Source organism: Balaenoptera ricei, chromosome 8, assembly GCF_028023285.1.
Source record: "Balaenoptera ricei isolate mBalRic1 chromosome 8, mBalRic1.hap2, whole genome shotgun sequence".
Taxonomy (NCBI): domain Eukaryota; kingdom Metazoa; phylum Chordata; class Mammalia; order Artiodactyla; family Balaenopteridae; genus Balaenoptera; species Balaenoptera ricei.
Genome location: NC_082646.1, coordinates 109,737,407 through 109,755,689, shown reverse-complemented (window position 1 = coordinate 109,755,689; position 18,283 = coordinate 109,737,407). Strand labels below are relative to the sequence as shown.

The window sequence follows — 18,283 nt, the reverse complement described above, 5'->3', positions numbered from 1 at the left end:
AGTAGCTGCGTTTCTTCTCATTTTTGAAGTCCCATCTTTACCAGATAATATATTACTTTCCTTAGCAAACGAAAACATTTTCTCTGTCAGTTTTCGATTTAAATGATCATTTTACATCATCAGTTTCTATGTGTATTCATGGTAAGTGTTCCTGCCCAGATCGAAAACAAGCTCTTTTGATCTAAATAGTTGAAGTAATAGTTGTGCCGGTTGATGTGCGTTTCTTATGCATCCTGGTGAAATCCCAAGGTGTGTTTAAGGAAAAAGCGTCATGAGCAGCAGGAAGGGAAAGTGCAGGATTGCTGCCGGCTCCCAGCCCAGGAGAAAGCAGGTCAGTCTGGGGCTGAGCTCTCATCGTGGACGGGCCACCGCCACGTCCTCATTCCTAGGCCTGGAGGAAGTAATCCATGCTCCCCAGTTATGCAGATTAGCCTTGGTTTGTTTAGAGGACCAGCAAAGCAGATGCGGCTGGTTCATCTCGAATCCAGGAGAAAGATGGCTGAGTCTTTTGAGAGTTGGCTTAACACGGGTTGTCCTCTCCCTGATCAGGCCTGACTCCGATTGGGGTCTGTGGCCTCAGCTGTGTCCACAGGAGACCACCCCACCTTGTAGCACATGGCGTCTCTCGGCGCCATTGCCCGTGGCCTCCTTTCCACGCGGACCAACCTGTGGCTTGTCTGGTCTTGTCTCGTCAGTGGCTGCATGTCCAGCCAGACGAAGAAGGTGGTCAGCGGCGTCCTCTTCGGCACGGGCCTCTGGGTGGCCCTCATCATCACCATGCGCTACTCCCTGAAGGTGCTGCTGTCCTACCACGGCTGGATGTTCGCCCAGCACGGCAAGTTAAGCCGCGCCACCAAAATCTGGATGGTAATGCAAACTCACCGCCAGTGCACAACTGGTGTGGATGTTTTTAAACCGCTCTCTCGAGGTATGCCTGACATCTGCGAAGCCGTAGCTCTTGCACAGCTTGATGTGTTCAGGGATAAGTGTGCACCTGTGACACCTTCATCACTGCCAAGGCCACAGATCTACCCACTCTCCAAAAGTTTCCTCGGGCCCCACTTATGCCTCTTGCCTTTGGCCGTAAGAGCGTTTAACATCAGATCTGCCCTCTTAGCAAATTTGGAAGACTCCAGCACAGGAGTGTTGGTTCCAGGCCCGATGCCGTAGGGTAGGCCTCCAGAACGTACTTATTTCTTGTAACTGAAACCTTGTCCCTTTTAACCGTCCCGCAGCCCCGTGTCCCCCAGCCCCCGGCAGCCCCCATCCCTCCTTGCTGCTTCCATGGTTCCACGGACCTGTGAGACCACGCAGGATGTGTCCTTCTGTGCCCGGCTCATCCGTCAGCTCCACGTCTGGTGTGGGAGGCTTTTACTTCTGAAAGGAAGGTCCTCGCTGGGCCTTTTCCCCTGGGTGACTTTTTTTTTTTAATTAATTTTTGTTGGGGTGTAGTTGATTTACAATGTTGTGTTAGTTTCAGGTGTACAGCACAGTGAGTCAGTTGTACATAGACATATATCCATTATACATATACGTATATCCATTCTTTTGTAGACTCTTTCCCATATAGGTCATTACAGAGTGTTGACTAGAGTTCCCTGTGCTCTACAGTCCCCTTGGTGACTTGAGCATTGCCCTGTAGGTGCCAGAGAGCTCTGATTCAACGTGCCTCATTGTTTGGGCCAGAGGCTCTTTTTCTTTAACGATCTTAGTGTGCTCTGAACATCTGGTATTAATGTCTGCTGGGTTTCTCATCCAGATCACCCATCAAATAAAAGTGCCATCCGTCCGCTTCTTTGTAGCTTTTCTAACCTTAGCTGGCCAGTTGACCGGGACTCCCTGACTCACCCCTAGCTTCTAGTACCTTCCATCAGCTCACCTCAGCCCTTAGTCCGCCTGTCACTTAGCGGCCATGTGCGCGGATGTTTGTCCCGTGGTGGGTTCATCGGAGTCTGGATACTATCCCCTGGGGCTCCTTGTGAAAGGAGCGGGCACCCTCGTGCCCAAGCCCACCATACACCCTGGGCTTCACTCTTTCCCAAACCGACTTCCTGCTGTTGCTTGGATGTAAGATTTCTGATTTCCAGAGAAGTAGAATTCAACTCCCAGGAGAGATTCTGAGATGGTTTCCACACTTTACAGAGCAAGGTAAACGACCTTCCCCAGGGTGGCCTTCATGGCTGGTGTCCAGGTGAGTCCCACCTGCTCTTCGACATCAAGAATCACCCCCCTGTCCACATAACACACTGTGAGCCCTAGAAGTTCCTTTGAAGTCTGGTCAGCATGAGATGACCAGTCATCACAGCAAGTTTAGATCATTCCAGACCGTAGCAGGCAAGTATGTGCCATCCACCAGGCTTGATACTGACCGAAGGGGCTGCACTTGGCTCCAGGTCCCTCTCCCAGCCCCGGGAGCCAATCCCGAAACCGAGGGCCTTGCAGAAGTAGGTGGGTGGAACTCACCCGCCGTGCAGAAGTACAGTCAGACCCAATGTCAGGGTGCCCAGGGAACAGCAACACCTGGGCAGGGCAGGACGTCTCAAGGCATCTGTCAGACGTAGGGTTTCATTCACCCTGGGTTTTATTTGGGGCTACCTGTTGGCTGAGGCCTGCAAGTGTAGGGGCAGAAAATGGACTACAGGAAATTAACCAGCACAGAAAATCAGTCCACGGTCGGCAAGTTGTATATACTGGAGAACTGGTTTCGGATCTTTGACAGAGCTCGTCTTTGAGAATGTACCTTTTTTTTTTTTTTAAGGGTATGGTCAAGATCTTTTCAGGCCGCAAACCCATGTTGTACAGCTTCCAGACGTCTCTGCCACGCCTGCCGGTCCCAGCCGTCCAAGATACCGTCAACAGGGTAGGTGCAGCTTCACGCGCCCCCAGAACGCCCGCTCTGAAATGCCAGCATCTTTGCAGTTAAGGTCTATGACTTGATGGGACTTCCCTGGCAGTCCAGTGGTTAGGACTCTGTGCTCCCAATGCAGGGGGCACGGGTTGGATCCCTGGTTGGGGAATTAAGATCCCGCATGCCCCACGGCATAGCCCAGAAAAAAAAAAAAATCTCATGGCAAACCCAGGGCTTAGTAGCAGTTTTGTGTCCCGTAAGTTTGCTTATGCACGTGGTAGACGCTGTTGAGTGCTGTGAACTGCTACCTGCCTGCTCTTACCTGCAAAGGCCAGAGCGGATCAAAGTGGGGACCCCGAAAATTCTGAACTGGAGGCCTGGCCTTGACTTGGTGGCGTGACCTTCCCCGTCCCTATCATTCTGGCTCCTCTTTCCTGTCCTGATGTCCTGAACACCAGCCTTTGGTCCTACCCTTGGCTCTCAGGGCCTCCCCACCCATCTCATTGGCACCTTCATAGCTTAGGTGATAATAGAGCTCTTATTAAGGACCAGATGACAGAGAAAAAAATACACATTGAAAGTTCCTTGTTGACCAAACCTCGATCTTGTCAGTCTAGAATCCACTTTGATGATTTTTGTGGTGATTCAAGATCTGGGAGCTTGTATGCCAGTAAAGGACAAAAAAGTTTACTTGTTGAGTTATCACTGATCTAAAACATCCTTTATTATTGGAGTTAGCTACCATGTGTGAAGACCTGCCTTTTTCTAAGGCACAAGGAAGGAAACCATCTGTTTTAACGAGGCTTATGTTTTTTCCATCAACCCCAGTACCTGGAATCCGTGAAGCCTCTTATGAAGGAAGGAGACTTTACACGGATGACAGCTCTGGCACAAGATTTTGCTATCAATCTCGGGCCGAGATTGCAGTGGTATTTGAAGCTAAAATCCTGGTGGGCTACCAATTATGTGAGTACACATACACGCTATTTTTCTTGGTGGAATTTTCTGTAGGAGCGTATAATCTGTTCCCTGAGCCAGCTAACTTCCCTGCGCATGGCGGGCGGGAGGAGACATTGGCGGAGGAAACGAGGCAGGGGGGTTGAGGTTTTGAGGAATGGCTGGCTAGCTTGGAGGAGAAGGTGTGACCCAGGCACACCCGGTGGGTGGGGCTGGAAGTGGGCGGTGGCTGGAGAAAACCGTCAGAGGCCAGAGGCCACGGTGGGTGGGGCAGGTCACCTTTTGATCCTGCGCTGGTTACATGGGCGTGTTGAGTTTGTAAACATTTTCACAGTACCTTAGGTTCTTAGTGCGCACTGTTCTGTATGTGTGTGTGCTTTACAAAGTGAGGGTATCGTGATCCTTGGGTCCTGGAGGTTGTGGATGCAGTTAGGACGAGGTTGCTGGCCTTCTGGGGGACATCGGGAGGACAGCACACATGGGCCCTGTGCGGTTCTGAAAGGGAACCGAGCACGGTTGAGTCAATGACTGCCTTGGGGAGGCTTGGAAGCAGAAGATGAGAAGCAGTCTGGGGGGCAGTTTGGGGTGGTGTTGATGGTCAAGAAATGTTAGCAGTCCGACATTTATCCCTTCTTTTCCATTTGGTCTTTTTTTTTTTTTAACCCTCTATAAAATGAAGGTGATCTATCTTCTAGCTGTGTCTTGACTTGAATAAAACCGCCTTCCAGTTCCTTCCCACTGTTCTGCGTTCCATCTAGTTAGGGCTGTCTTGACCCCCAGGAGAGGGAGAAATGATGTCAAACACGCATGACAAAGCACCAGATGCACCCTCCCCCAGCCCCCCGCACCCCGCCTCCGCCCCGGGCAGCCTGGTTAAGCCTGTCGGTTGGTCTCTCCTGTGTGCACCTGACAGGTGAGTGACTGGTGGGAGGAGTACATCTACCTCCGAGGACGAGGGCCGCTGATGGTGAACAGCAATTACTACGCGATGGTGAGTCCCGAGCGGTGTCTGATGGAGACCACGCACCGGGGTGGCCTCTTCCCGGCTCTGTGGGCTGCCTGGGGACGCTGTGGGTTTCCCCGGGCTCCTCCTGGCCCTGCCGCCTCCGTCCGAGGCTTCACGCCCCTAGCAGGGAGCCCAGGACCTGCTTTGCACACTGGAGAGCCTCGTGGATGTCCTTTTGGAGTTACCAAGTAGCTCAAGGGCACCCACCAAGCTGCTGCAGAGAAATTCGGATCGTACAAGTGCTCTCGTGGCAATTGGCTTTCCTCGTGGCAGCGAACCTCTCCCTCTTTTCCTTCCCTCTGTTTTCCTAACTGAGCCTACGTAGCGGTGAAGGATCACATCCATGCCCACCCCGAAAAGCTCAGGGTCTGTGGGTCGGCTGAGAGTTTGTCCACACGCTGAGCTTTGTTCTTCTGGGCCCTGGGACGCCAGGGGTGCTGCACTGAGTGTCGTTTTCACATCTCCTTGGTCTTTCTTGCCTTTTGAGACGTGGGTGGTCTGCAGAGCACACCCTGTTATTTTGTTAGAAGCACCTCATTGGGGTCTAATAACTGGCCTTAAATAACTGGTCAATCTGTCTTTCCCTTTCTTTCTGCTCTTTGCTTCCTTTTATTTTTTCCACCTTCTTCTATCTCTCTATTTTCTTGTTTGCTTTTTCTGTTTTTCTCCTTTAAAATTTCTACTGTTTAAAAAAAATTTTTTTTTTCCCATTGGAAACAATCTCAAACTCAGAGAAAAATAGTTGGTGCGGTCCAGAAGACTGCTTTTGAGAGTGAGCTGTCCACCTGGTGCCCTTTCGTTCCTGAAGACTTTGGTGTCTATTTCCCACATAATCAGGGGCAGCCCTGCACATAGGTTCTCTCAAAATATAGTGGAGACAAGCATCCCTTGGACTTGAAAAATGTAGACATTTAGAAATGTGTCCCCAGATTTAGAAAGTTGGAAGCACTGCTCTATATAAAAGGTTGTTTTAACCTTTGGTTCCTTCTCATTCAGAAAACTTCCTAATTATCTAATTGCTCCTTTTAATTTCTGCTTTCCTTTTTATGCATTCTATGAGGATAATTGGGGTGAAGCGCTGTTATCTTTTTTTTTTTTTTAGGCTTGAATTATATTTATTTACAATTTACTTTTAAAATATACTGTTACCTTTCCTAGCCCAAGAATTATTTGGGGGCTTGAAACGTGAACACAATAAAACTGAAAAAGTGTAGAAAATGAGAATAATTTCTTTTCCAGCAGAGCAGATGTCATTAACACATGTATAGAAATATTTTAACTGTGTGTTGAAGTTAGCTTGTCTTTTCCTGTGAACATTCTCCCTGCTGTTGTGTGTTTTCTTGTATCAGGATTTGCTGTACATCACACCGACTCACATTCAGGCAGCCAGAGCAGGCAACGGAATCCATGCCATCCTGCTTTACAGACGCAAACTGGACCGGGAGGAAATCAAACCAGTATGCAAACAAACTGCTTTTTAAAAAATTCTTTCAGAACAGCTTTATCGAGGTGTAACTGATGTACTGCACATGTCTGAAGCATCCGCTTTGTTAAGTTCTGATATACTGACGTATATCTCTGTACTCGTGAAACCATCACCATAGTCAAGTTAGTGAACCACCCTGAAGAGTTCCCTGGTATCCCTTTCCACTCCCCCCCCACCATCGCCCTGATCTGCCTTCTGTCACTCTAGGTTAGCTTGCATTTTCTAAAACTTGTGAATGGAATTTTACAGCATGCTTTTTTTTTTTTTTTTTTTTTTTTTGGTCTAGCCTCTTTCACTCAGCATAATTACTTTGAGATTTAATTCTCCTTTGTATCCTAAATGGATATATGTTTGATGTATTTTAGTTCTGCAATTTGTCCTACGAAGAAACCCTTGCTTGCTTGTGAAGGAAATAATACAGCTGTCGAGCTACTCACGAGAAGGCATTTTCCCCTTCTTTTTTTAAAATTTTTATTGGAGTATAGTTGATTTACAATGTTGTGTTAGTTTCAGGTGTACAGCAAATTGAATCAGTTATGCATGTACACATATCCACTCTTTTTTAGATTCTTTTCCCATGTAGGCCATTACAGAGTGTTGAGTAGAGTTCCCTGTGCTATACAGTAGGTCCTTCTTAGTTATCTATTTATATATAGTAGTGTGTATATGTCAATCCCAATCTCCCAATTTATCCCTCCCCCGCCCCCGCATTTTTTTTTTTCTTAAATACCCCTTTGGTTTAAGTGTCAGTTTATAAATGACCCATTAGGGTATGTTATTTAGGAATAAGAAGCAGGATGTTATGCCTTGGCCCGGTTCTGCAAACTCCAGGGCAGCACAGTGTCCCAGGGAGTCACCGTTCTTTATAGTGTTTGGAAAAGATTAAGTCCAGCCACGCTATGTGCACAGAAAACAAATCCAGCATCTAAATGTGTGGACTTGATTTGCTCCTTAGATTTTTGTTTGAAACATGCTTCTATTACAGATTTTTCTTTTGGGATCTACAGTTCCGCTCTGCTCCGCCCAGTGGGAGCGAATGTTTAATACTTCTCGGATCCCAGGAGAGGAAACAGGTGCGTGGCCTGCTCGGGGTTCCTTTGGGAATCGGAACTTTCCATCTTTATGCTCAGGAGATGTTGGAGGAGACCACACTGATGAGTGCTGACCTTCTAAGATTTCAGAGATTTCAGGCTCGTCAACCTTCCTTCTGTTGAATTTCCTTTGTCTTTCTCAGGCCTGGACAGTTAACTGATTTTCAGACCTCCGTTTCTCTTCGGTTGAAGGCTGTCTTTTTTTTTTTTTTTTTTAATTAATTAATTTATTTATTTATTTATTTTTGGCTGTGTTGGGTCTTCGTTTCTATGTGAGGGCTTTCTCTTGTTGCGGCAAGCGGGGGCCGCTCTTCATCGCGGTGCGCGGGCCTCTCACTGTCGCGGCCTCTCTTGTTGCGGAGCACAGGCTCCAGACGTGCAGTAATTGTGGCTCACGGGGCCAGTTGCTCCGCGGCATGTGGGATCTTCCCAGACCAGGGCTGGAACCCGTGTCCCCTGCATTAGCAGGCAGATTCTCAACCACTGCGCCACCAGGGAAGCCTGAAGGCTGTCTTATGGTGGAGTTTTTTCTAGGTTGGGTTAGGAATATTCCTATCTCTTCATCTGGATGTTTCAGGGGCGTTTTGCTCTGGCTCCCACGCAGGGTTTATGGTGGAAAGCACCCTGGCTTGTGCTCAGGGAAACCAGATTCGTGGTTCAGCAGCTCACTTCCAGCAGCCTGGGACACATGACCCCCCTCCTTTCCCACTGCCCAGTGTAGGGGGGCCACATCTGCCCCAGCCGGGACACCCTCAAGAATGTAAGGGAGAGACAATGGCACCGCCTGGGTCCATCCCAGGCCCACCAGGGCTCAGGCTTAGCGACGGTTGCGTCCTTTGCTCCAGGTGACACGTCCGGTGGGTGGTCGAGCAGAGCTTAGCGCTCAGGCCTGTCTGATCCCAAAGCTCTCGATTCGGGTGCTCTACCAAGTCCTCTGCGGACCTTTGCGAAGTGGACTCGTGAGCTGAGCGGGGTGACGCGGGGAGAGGCAGTGGTGCCGTCACGGGTGGTTTTCTCCTCTCCCCTAACCGGGTGCCTCCGGCTTCTGTCTCCCCCCTCCCCCTCCCCAGACACCCTCCAGCACCTCAGGGACAGCAAGCACATCGTCGTGTTCCACAAGGGCCGCTACTTCAAGGTCTGGCTCTACCACGACGGCCGGCTGTTGAAGCCCCGGGAGATCGAGCAGCAGATGCAGAGGATCCTGGATGACCCGTCGGAGCCCCAGGCTGGGGAGGCGAAGCTGGCGGCCCTCACGGCGGGAGACAGGTGCGCAGCCCCTCCGCGATGCCGCTGTGTCTGGGGGCCGTGGGGGGCGGGTGCTCACAGCGCTCTCCTCACCCAGGGTCCCATCTGGCGGGGAGGTGTGTCCACGACCTGCAGTGCTTGGCTTGGCTTTGTCCCCGGGGAGCGGGTTCTGCCCCCACCCTCAGGTCCCCTCGGGCATCTCCGTGTGACAGGCAGACGTGCATGTGCACGGGTCCCCGGGCACGTGACAGAAGGAAGGAAGTAGGCGTCTTCCCCGGGCTGCGGCATGTTTAATCTAGAAACAGACGTGTTTAGCCGGGGCCTCTGTGTTGGGGTTAACTTCCTGCCTCGTCTGAAGCTTGTGCAGCCTCGGCTCTGATGCCTTCGGGGCTGGATACGTCTGCTTTAGGGGGCGGAGGGGGCGCGGTCCTGTGCACCGCAGGATGCCGAGCAGTACCCCCGGCCCCTCCCACTGGATGCCAGTAGCACCCCCCAGCGTGGCAAGCAGATCTGTCTTCAGGCTTTGCCCAGGGCCGCTGGGGGCAGTATGGTCCCTGGCTGAGGACCCCTGAGGTCAGCAGTGTGGCCACTGTTAGGGCAGCACTGGGAATAAGGTGGTGAGTGACCGACCTGTGGAGAAGAGGAAGGTGCCCGGGCGAGGGCACACAGAGGTCGGCAGTGAGCCGTGGGGACCGACAGGCCACAGAGGCGTCCAGGGAGCAGGTGCTGGGGGCCGTGGAGTGGGTCGGGGTGCCGGAACTCCAGCTGGGATGGGTCCCGTGTGCCCGGCTGCACTTGGGCTTGATTCTGTGATGGGCTGCTGTTAAAGGGATCATGTTAAGCTGGAGTGACCTGAGCAGACTTAGGAGATCATTCTGGTCCAGGGGCTCCTGGAAGCAAGATCCTCGCTGCTTGAGGACCAGAAACAGGCAGTGTTCGTAGGAAGGGAGGCTCAGTCCGAGAAGCTGGAGTGTTTGGCCATCTCTGGGGGGCGAAGACTCAGCTGGAACAGAGGGGGCGTGTGTCCTGGGGAATGAGCCCTGGGTCCCCAGTGCTGATTGAGTGTCATGGGGGCACCCAGTTGGGCAGAGGTGGGGCGGGGCGGGATGCAGGCTCAGCGAGCTCCCACCCTGATGCTCCCCTGTGGGGCATCGCCCGTCTCATCTACCTGAGCGCCGCGCTCGTACCAGCCATCCTGGTGGTCACCGCTGTCCCCAGGCACTGAGGAGAGCGGTTGAGGCTGAGCCTGTGATGGGACCCGTTGTGTTTTGGGGCGTTTTGGCCGCATGGGCGGCCTCAGCTGAGCACTTGGTGCGCGGGGAGAAGAGGGTGGGAGACAGAGGCCAAGTGGCCCTGACGTGGAAGGGTGGGCGGAGGCCTGAGTGAGGGGGCCCAGGAGCCATCCGGGGAAGCCACGGCTGGGGTGGCTCTCAAGCAGTGGGTGTCCCGTTAGCTCTGTGTACCCCACGTAGGGCGGGACGGAAAAGGATCCCTGAATTCGGCTCCCGGGGGTGCCCCTTATTACGGGGGTGTCGCGTGGACCCTGGGGCAGGCTGGCCTGGGTAGGAATCCCAACCTGCCACGAAGGAGCTGTGACTTCATCTCTGTGCCTCCATTTCTTCATCTGAAAAATGGGACGGTGGTGTCGGGGCCCGTGAGCTCATCCCGGCACCAGGGAAGTGCTCTTGGCACTTGCTGTGGCTTCCGTGGGGTGGTTCTGTGGAGGGGGTCTGGGTGCGGGGCTGGGAAGGATGTGAGGGGGGCCCTGCCTGCCTGTGGGTCCGCTGCCCTGGACGGCGGAGCTTGGGGCCCGTCTGCATTCTTGTCCTTCACTCGGCATTTATGGACGAGGTTCCATGCCTGCGACTGCCCTGGAGCAGATACAAGGAGAAGGCGAGGCCCCTGCCCGTAAACAAAGCAGCCCAGCCGGCAGGCAGGTGGGTGACTGCAGATGCAGAAAGTCGCAAACGCGTAGTTTTCCTTAAACCCCTACAACACTGGAAACTGAAAACCGTTGTCGTTTCAAACATCCCACATAAAGAGATGTCACCAAACTGCTGCAGGTTTTTTATACGTTTCTTTTTCATTTATTTTTATTTTTGGCTGCGATGGGTCTTCGTTGCTGCGCAAGGACTTTCTCTAGTTGTGGCGAGCGGGGGCTGCTCTTCGTTGCGGTGCACAGGCTCTAGGCGCGTGGGCTTCTGTAGTTGTGGCACGCGGGCTTCAGTAGTTGCGGCTCACGGGCTCAGTAGTTGTGGCACATGGGCTCTAGAGCGCAGGCTCAGTAGTTGTGGCGCACGGGCTTAGTTGCTCCGCAGCATGTGGGATCTTCCTGGACCAGGGCTCGAACCCGTGTCCCCTGCATTGGCAGGCGGATTCTTAACCACTGCGCCACCAGGGAAGTCCCTGCCGCAGGTTTAATTGTATTTAATCCTCACTGCAGAGTCCCCTGGGCCAAGTGTCGCCAGGCCTATTTTGGACACGGGAAGAACAAGCAGTCTCTGGATGCAGTGGAAAAAGCCACGTTCTTCGTGACATTGGACGAAACAGAACAAGGGTATAGGGAGGAAGACCCGGTTACGTCGATGGATAGCTACGCCAAGTCTCTGCTGCACGGCAGGTGTTTCGACAGGTATCACGCTTACCTTCCGAAACACAGTGGTTTGCCCGTGGACTTGGAAGAAATGTTACATGTGGCTGACACCCAGCCTCAAGCGTGTATCGACGCTCTTAAGGAATAAGGCTAGCATGAAGACATGACTGGTAACTCTCTTCTTTCCACCAAAACTATTACGCACACACAGCTCAAGCAGCAGCTTTGAGGTCCTTCCCCTCTCTGTGCACGACACCTCCACTTGGAGATGCTCGTGAGAAGTGGCTGCAGGTTACCTGGAACCAGGTGGGGGAAGGTGGTACCCGGGGCCTGACCCGGATGTCGGCTCTGGCTTTGCTCACCGATCGCGTGATTGTGGTGAGGCTCTTCCACCTCTTGGAGCCTCCTTTGCCTCGTCTGTAAAGTGAGGTCCTGCCTACCCATCAGGTTGGGGGTGAGGATTGGCTGGGGTTGGGGAGGGGTGCGGCAGGCACAGTTGGTCTTCCGTATCCGCGGGTTCAGCCAGCTACAGACCGTGGACCGTTGTTTAAGAGCCTCGGTTGTGGAGCCTGTGGGTACGGAGGGCCAACTGTGTGGGGCTGGAGCATCCTCAGGTTTTGGTATCAGCAGCAGGTCCTATAACCAACCCCCCGGCAGATACTGAGGGACGACTTTGCAGCCTCCTATTTCTCCGCAGTTGCCTCGTGCATCCTTTTTTGTTACAACGATACGCCCTGTTCTCCTGCTCTCCAGTACCTGAATGCATATCTCTGCGTCGGGAGCAGGGGAGAAATGAACGACTTAGGGTCTTATGTGTGCTTTTATTGTCACCTACGGAGACCCGTTCACCTCTGCGGGTGCTAAGTCAATGAGCCCATCCAGAGGAAAACAAGTACATCGTTTGGGTTTATTTTTGTCTCTGTAAACATGTAAGTCACATAAACATTTTTGTTTCGTGTAGGTGGTTTGATAAATCGATCACATTTGTCATCTTCAAAAACGGCAAGATGGGCATAAACGCGGAGCACTCCTGGGCCGACGCCCCCATCATCGGTCACCTTTGGGAAGTGAGTGTCTTCAGGTTTAACCTGAGTGTGGAAATTGCTGTTGGAAAACCAAATGCCAGACTGAATTTAACTTCATAGTATCTGTCTGGTTATAATAAGTGTTTTCAGCAGGTGTCGGCGCCGAATGTAAAGTTAAATTAGTAACGGAAGTCATTCCTGTCTTCATTCCCTACGCTGAGGTTCCTTAAATGGAAACATTTAATGTCATGTCCTGATGGAGCCAAAATAATGAGATGGCCTTGGCTCTAACGCAGTGACATCAGGGCAGAACTGAAGCTCAGTTATATTGAAATAAACGACCCCTTCTTTGCTATGTTTTCAAGATTTTCCTATCTGCCAAGTGTTAGGCCAAATAGAAGCAAGGATATTAAAATCTTGGTTTATAAAAATGCAGCGTGCCTTTTACCACTTCACTTAATTCTTAGAATTACCAAGTTCTAAGAAAACCCACCTAATCACTGTCATCCTCTCCCTCCACCTAATATTTTATTTTTATTCTTTTGGCCGTGCCAGGCAGCATGTGGGATCTTAGTTCCCTGACCAGGTATCGAACCCGTGCCCCCTGCAGTGGAAGCGCAGAGTCTTAACCACTGGACCACCAGGGAAGTCCCCCACCTAGCATTTTAAAATACAGTGCGTATTGGCCCTGCCACCTTTTAAACTGTTTTAAAATTCATTTCTCTCTGAGCTGTTTGACCTGTGTCATGTTTGGCATGAAAAGTTGAGTGAAGGTTTTGTTTTCTGAATTCGCCTGTCAGGTTCTTTTGTAAGGAAATTGCTAAACTCTAGGCCTGTCAACAGTGGACTTGACAGAGAAAGACAAGTACTATACGATATCACTTATATGTGGAATCTAAAAAATAATAGACGTGAATCTATATACAAAACAGAAACAGGGAATTCCCTGGTGGTCCAGTGGTTAGGACCCTGTGCTCTCACTGCTGAGGGCCCGGGTTCAGTTCCTGGTCAGGGAACTAAGATCTTGCAAGCCACGTGGTGCAGCCAAAAAAAAATAAAAAAACAAAAAACAGAAACAAACTCACAGACATAGAAAACAAACTTATGGTTACCAGAGGGGAAAAGGGAGTGGTAAATTTAGGAGTATGGGGTTAACAAACTACTATGCATAAAATATTGGGTTGGCCAAAAAGTTCATTCGGGTTTTTCTGTAACATCGTACGGGAAAACCCGAACAAACTTTTTGGCCAACCCAATAGATAAACAGCAAGGATTTACAGTATAACACAGAGAACTATGTTCAATATCTTGAAATAACCTATAATCTGAAAATATATACATAAGATGGAATCATTTTGCTGTACACCTGAAACTGACATAATATTGTAAATCAACTATACTTCAATTTTTTTTAAAATTAATTAATTAACTTATTTATGGCTGTGTTGGGTCTTCGTTTCTGTGCGAGGGCTTTCTCTAGTTGCGGCAAGCGGGGGCCACTCTTCATCGCAGTGCGCGGGCCCCTCACTATCGCGGCCTCTCTTGTTGCGGAGCACAGGCTCCAGACACACCGGCTCAGTAATTGTGGCTTACGGGCCCAGTTGCTCCGCGGCATGTGGGATCTTCCCAGACCAGGGCTCGAACCCGTGTCCCCTGCATTGGCAGGCAGATTCTCAACCGCTGCGCCACCAGGGAAGCCCTATACTTCAATTTAAAAAAAAAAAAAACACACACAAGGGACTTCCCTGGTGGTCCAGTGGCTAAGACTCCACGCTCCCAATGCAGGGGGCCCGGATTCGATCCCTGGTCGGGGAACTAGATCCCGCACGCCGCAACTAAAGATCCTGCATGCCACAACTAAGACCCACGCAGCCTAAATAAATAAATAAATAAACATCAAAATAAATTGGGTGTCTTTAAAAATAAATAAATACAACAACAACAACAAAAAAAAACCAGTGGACTCGACTCAGAAATTCTGTATCATCCCATCTGACGAGACTTGAGGTTACTTTGTTGAAGGGATAAGCCCCTTTGAGAGTCACAGTGGACACAGTATTTCTGCAGTCTTTATGTTGCTGCTGCTCTAATAAATGGAGTGGAACACGGTGACTCACTGTCACTTCCCACATGGGAGACACACCCCCGTGACCGCAGGCCGATCACCTCACCGTCCTGCCCAGGGCGTAGAGCCCGGGTCTTGTCCCTGAAATCAGATCGTGTAGTGCACTTGTGATGACATCCACAGGGGAGCTCCTCCTGTCCCTTTTCCACTTTACTTGACTGTCTTCCCCTGGTTAGGGTCTCAGCAAAACCTAACCTGCTGTTCCTTCAGCCAAGGGAGGTTTTCTATGTGGGGAAACCTTTAAAAAGGGGGAAAAAATGCTCCAGTCTAAGACAACAACAGCGTGGTCCTAAGACATTTATCCGTGATAAAAACAACCAGGTATCCAAAAGGCTCATCACCACCCTGGTCTTTGCTTCTGCCGACAAAGGCTTAGAGATCCTTTCAGCTGAAAATCAAGCAAAGATCAAACCCCCTTCGGCACCACTGGACACCACCACAAGACCTTCTAAGTCTGTTTGCACAGGATAATGATCTAGGTCTGTTACACCCTGTTCCAAGGACTCTCCCAGTAATAAGTGCATAAGAGCTGTTCTTCGGTAAAGGAGAAAAGACTCTGAATCCTAGGCAGTCTGGACTACGTAGGGTACATTTACCAAACAGAGAAATCTACTGGATACTGACAAGGCCAGGCTTATTTTTTCAGTACTCTGGATAAGGTAAGGTAAAGGGATTTAGTCTCAGACCGGGGTGACCAGTTGGAAGTGGCGGTGTTTAACTGTTAACTGCCCAGTGGACAGAACGGCCTGTGACTCCAGGGGTCAGACAGGAGCCCAGTTGCTCCCCGCATGGATGGGAACTGACCCACTGTCTTGTCGTGGAGGCCCACGCCAGAGCCAGTTAAGGGGCCGATACAAGGATGCCACCCATGCCAGCTAAAAACAAATCTGGTCCAAGCTGAATCCTGTTGGCTGTCGGTGTGTTCCTGATGCTTAGTTGTGTTGGACTCTTCAGGGGCTCTGACACAGTGCAGACACAGATAGGCTGGGCTCCTTCACCTGCCCAGCTCTGCAGGATGCTGACCACACATGCATGCGGCCCCCCCCACGCTCCCCCATCCTGGAACCCCCCTGCCCCCCTCACCATTTGACAGTATCACCATCTGACCTTGGGTTGTGTTTTTAAAATTTTTAAAAATATTTTAAATTTTATTTATTATTTATTTTGGCTGCGCCGGGTCTTAGTTGCAGCACGTGGGAGCTTTGTTGCAGCATGTGGACTTCTTAGTTGCGGCATGCATGTGGGATCTAATTCCCTCACCAGGGATCAAACCGGGGCCCCCTGCATTGGGAGCGCCCACTGGACCACCAGGGAAGTCCCTTGAGTTGTTTTTTGTTTGTTTGTTTTGCTTCCCCCACTGGAATGTAAGCTCCCTGAGTGCAGGGATTCCTTTTTTAAAAATATTTTTATTACTGTTTTATTGGATGTAATTCACATACCATGAAATTCACCCTCTTAAAGCATACAGTTCAGTGGTTTTTGTACATTACAGGTGGTTGTCTATCCATCACCACTATCTAATTCCAGGACTTTTTTTTTTTTTTTTAATTTATTTATTTATGGCTGTGTTGGGTCTTCGTTTCTGTGCGAGGGCTTTCTCTAGTTGCGGCAAGTGGGGGCCACTCTTCCTCGCGGTGCGCGGGCCTCATTATCGCGGCCTCTCTTGTTGCGGAGCACAGGCTCCAGACGCGCAGGCGCAGTAGTTGTGGCTCACGGGCCTAGTTGCTCCGTGGCATGTGGGATCTTCCCAGACCAGGGCTCGAACCCGTGTCCCCTGCATTGGCAGGCAGATTCTCAACCACTGCGCCACCAGGGAAGCCCCTCCAGGACATTTTTATCACACCCCCTAAGGAAACTCCCCACCCTCAGCCCCCTCTTGCCCCAGCCCTGGGTAACCACTAATCTCCTTTCTGACTCTGTCAGTTTGACTATTCTGGCCATTTCATAGAAACGGAATCACCCAGTGCGTGGTCTTGTGTGTCTAGCTAATGTTTACAAGGTTCATCTACATTGTACCATTAACGGTATTTCATTCCTTTTTATGGCTGAATAGTATTCCTTCATACGATTAGACCACGTCTTGTTTATTCATCACTTGGTGGACATCTGGATTCTTTTTACTTTTTGACTACTATAAATAATGCTTCTGTGAACATTAGCATACAAGTTTTATGTGAACATACGTTTTCTTTTTCTTTCTTTTTTTTTTTTTTTTTGCCGCACCGCGTGGCTTGTGGGATCTTAGTTCCCTGGCCAGGGATTGAACCCAGGTCCCGGCAGTGAGAGCGCAGAGTCCTAACCACTGGACTGCCAGGGAATTCCCTATTTTCATTTCTTTTGAGTACATACCTAGGAGCCGAATTGCTAGGTCATGGCCACCTTTAACCTTTTGTAGAAAGGCAGACATTCTTGTCTGTTTTGTTCACCGTCCTATCACTGGTGCTCAGAAGCATTGCTGACCCGTAGCAGGTGCTCTGTAGATACCGTTGAGTAAACTGGCTTAGGTTTACCTGCCAGTGAACAGAAGACATCCACACCTGGGCCCACATCCTGGCCCCCTGAGGAGTGTGAACTGGGACAGACTCTTTGCCTCTCTGAGGCTGCTTTTTCATTTATACAAGCGGGAATGATAATTACTACTTCACAGGCTAGTGTAAATACTCAGTGGGGTAGCACCCAGAGGGCACTAGCTCACAGCCTGGGACCTCGAAGCAGGCTCTGAGCTGCTTTCTGTGCGTCACATGCTCTGCTCGCATCCTGGCTGTGCTCCTTACCTGTGCAAATGCTGTTGAACCTCTCCAGGTCCATTTTTCTTGCCCCTGAAATGGAGGTAAGAATATCTCACTAGGTGGCTGGGCAGAGGATGTCAGATGCACAGCAGACCGTAAGCAAGTAGTTACGGTTAAGTCTTTTTTTTTTTTAAATAATTTATTTATATATTTTTTAAATTTTTGGCTGCATTGGGTCTTCGTTGCTGCACTCAAGCTTTTCTCTAGTTGCGGCAAGAACGCGGGCTACTCTTCATTGCGGTGCACGGGCTTCTCATTGAGGTGGCTTCTCTTGTTGCGGAGCACGGGCTCTAGGCGTGCGAGCTTCAGTGGTTGTGGCACGCAGGCTCAGTAGTTGTGGCTCGCGGGCTCTAGAGCGCAGGCTCAGTAGTTGTGGTGCACGGGCTTAGTTGCTCCGCGGCATGTGGGATCTTCCCGGACCAGAGCTCGAACCCGTGTCCCCTGCATTGGCAGGCGGATTCTTAACCACTGCACCACCAGGGAAGCCCTATGGTTAAGTCTTGATGTTATCTCTAGAAAGAACGAGGGTTTGTCTACCTTGGGAGGTCAGATAACTTTTATGTAACGCTATTAGCTGTGATGACCTCTGACTTCACAGATGTATCTTTTTATTTTCGACAGTACGTCCTGGCCACGGACAGCTTCCAGCTGGGTTATGCAGAGGATGGACACTGTAAAGGGGACACCAACCCGAACATCCCATACCCGACCCGGCTACAGTGGGACATCCCGCAGGAAGTAAGTCCCAGTGACCAGGCACTTGTTAATTACCTTGGGTGGGAAACGAGTTTAAACTCTAACAGTCGACTTTTCCAGCTGTCCTTCTGAAGTGTTCACGAGGTCAGTTGAAGACCCCCGAGACGGAAATCTGTCTGCCTGGGGGTTTCTTACTGGGACGCCGGAGTTGCTACAGCTCCTGTTGCCTGGGAAGCCCCAGCAAATATTTCTTCTTTCATTTAAAGCATTTGGCTAAGATTGTCAGTGAAATTTCCAGCTCAAACTTAGCTAGACATCACAATGAAAAAGTGAAAACCAAAATCACTTCCTTTGGAGTTGGAATACTCTAAATCACTAATTTGTCATTTTTGTCCCTCTAAGTGTTCTCCGATGCAGTTCGC

At 50.4% G+C, this 18,283-nt stretch overlaps 1 protein-coding gene across 4 annotated transcripts in view; it reads left to right on the top strand.

Annotated features, from left to right (window-relative positions):
- The window catches only part of CPT1A (carnitine palmitoyltransferase 1A), a 64,960-nt gene that overhangs the window by 25,023 nt on the left and 21,654 nt on the right, over positions 1–18,283 (top strand). For 2 of the 4 annotated variants that reach the window (XM_059932244.1, XM_059932246.1), the window contains 11 exons: positions 696–867; positions 2,759–2,860; positions 3,677–3,814; positions 4,719–4,796; positions 6,161–6,268; positions 7,283–7,370; positions 8,459–8,654; positions 10,514–10,570; positions 11,077–11,265; positions 12,188–12,293; positions 17,787–17,903. In XM_059932244.1, coding sequence (XP_059788227.1) covers positions 696–867; positions 2,759–2,860; positions 3,677–3,814; positions 4,719–4,796; positions 6,161–6,268; positions 7,283–7,370; positions 8,459–8,654; positions 10,514–10,570; positions 11,077–11,265; positions 12,188–12,293; positions 17,787–17,903 — 1,351 coding nt within the window. Of the gene's footprint in view, positions 1–695; positions 868–891; positions 1,414–2,758; positions 2,861–3,676; positions 3,815–4,718; positions 4,797–6,160; positions 6,269–7,282; positions 7,371–8,458; positions 8,655–10,513; positions 10,571–11,076; positions 11,266–12,187; positions 12,294–17,786; positions 17,904–18,283 lie in introns of those variants that run through there. The other 2 variants (XM_059932247.1, XM_059932243.1) reach the window with 2 other exon arrangements.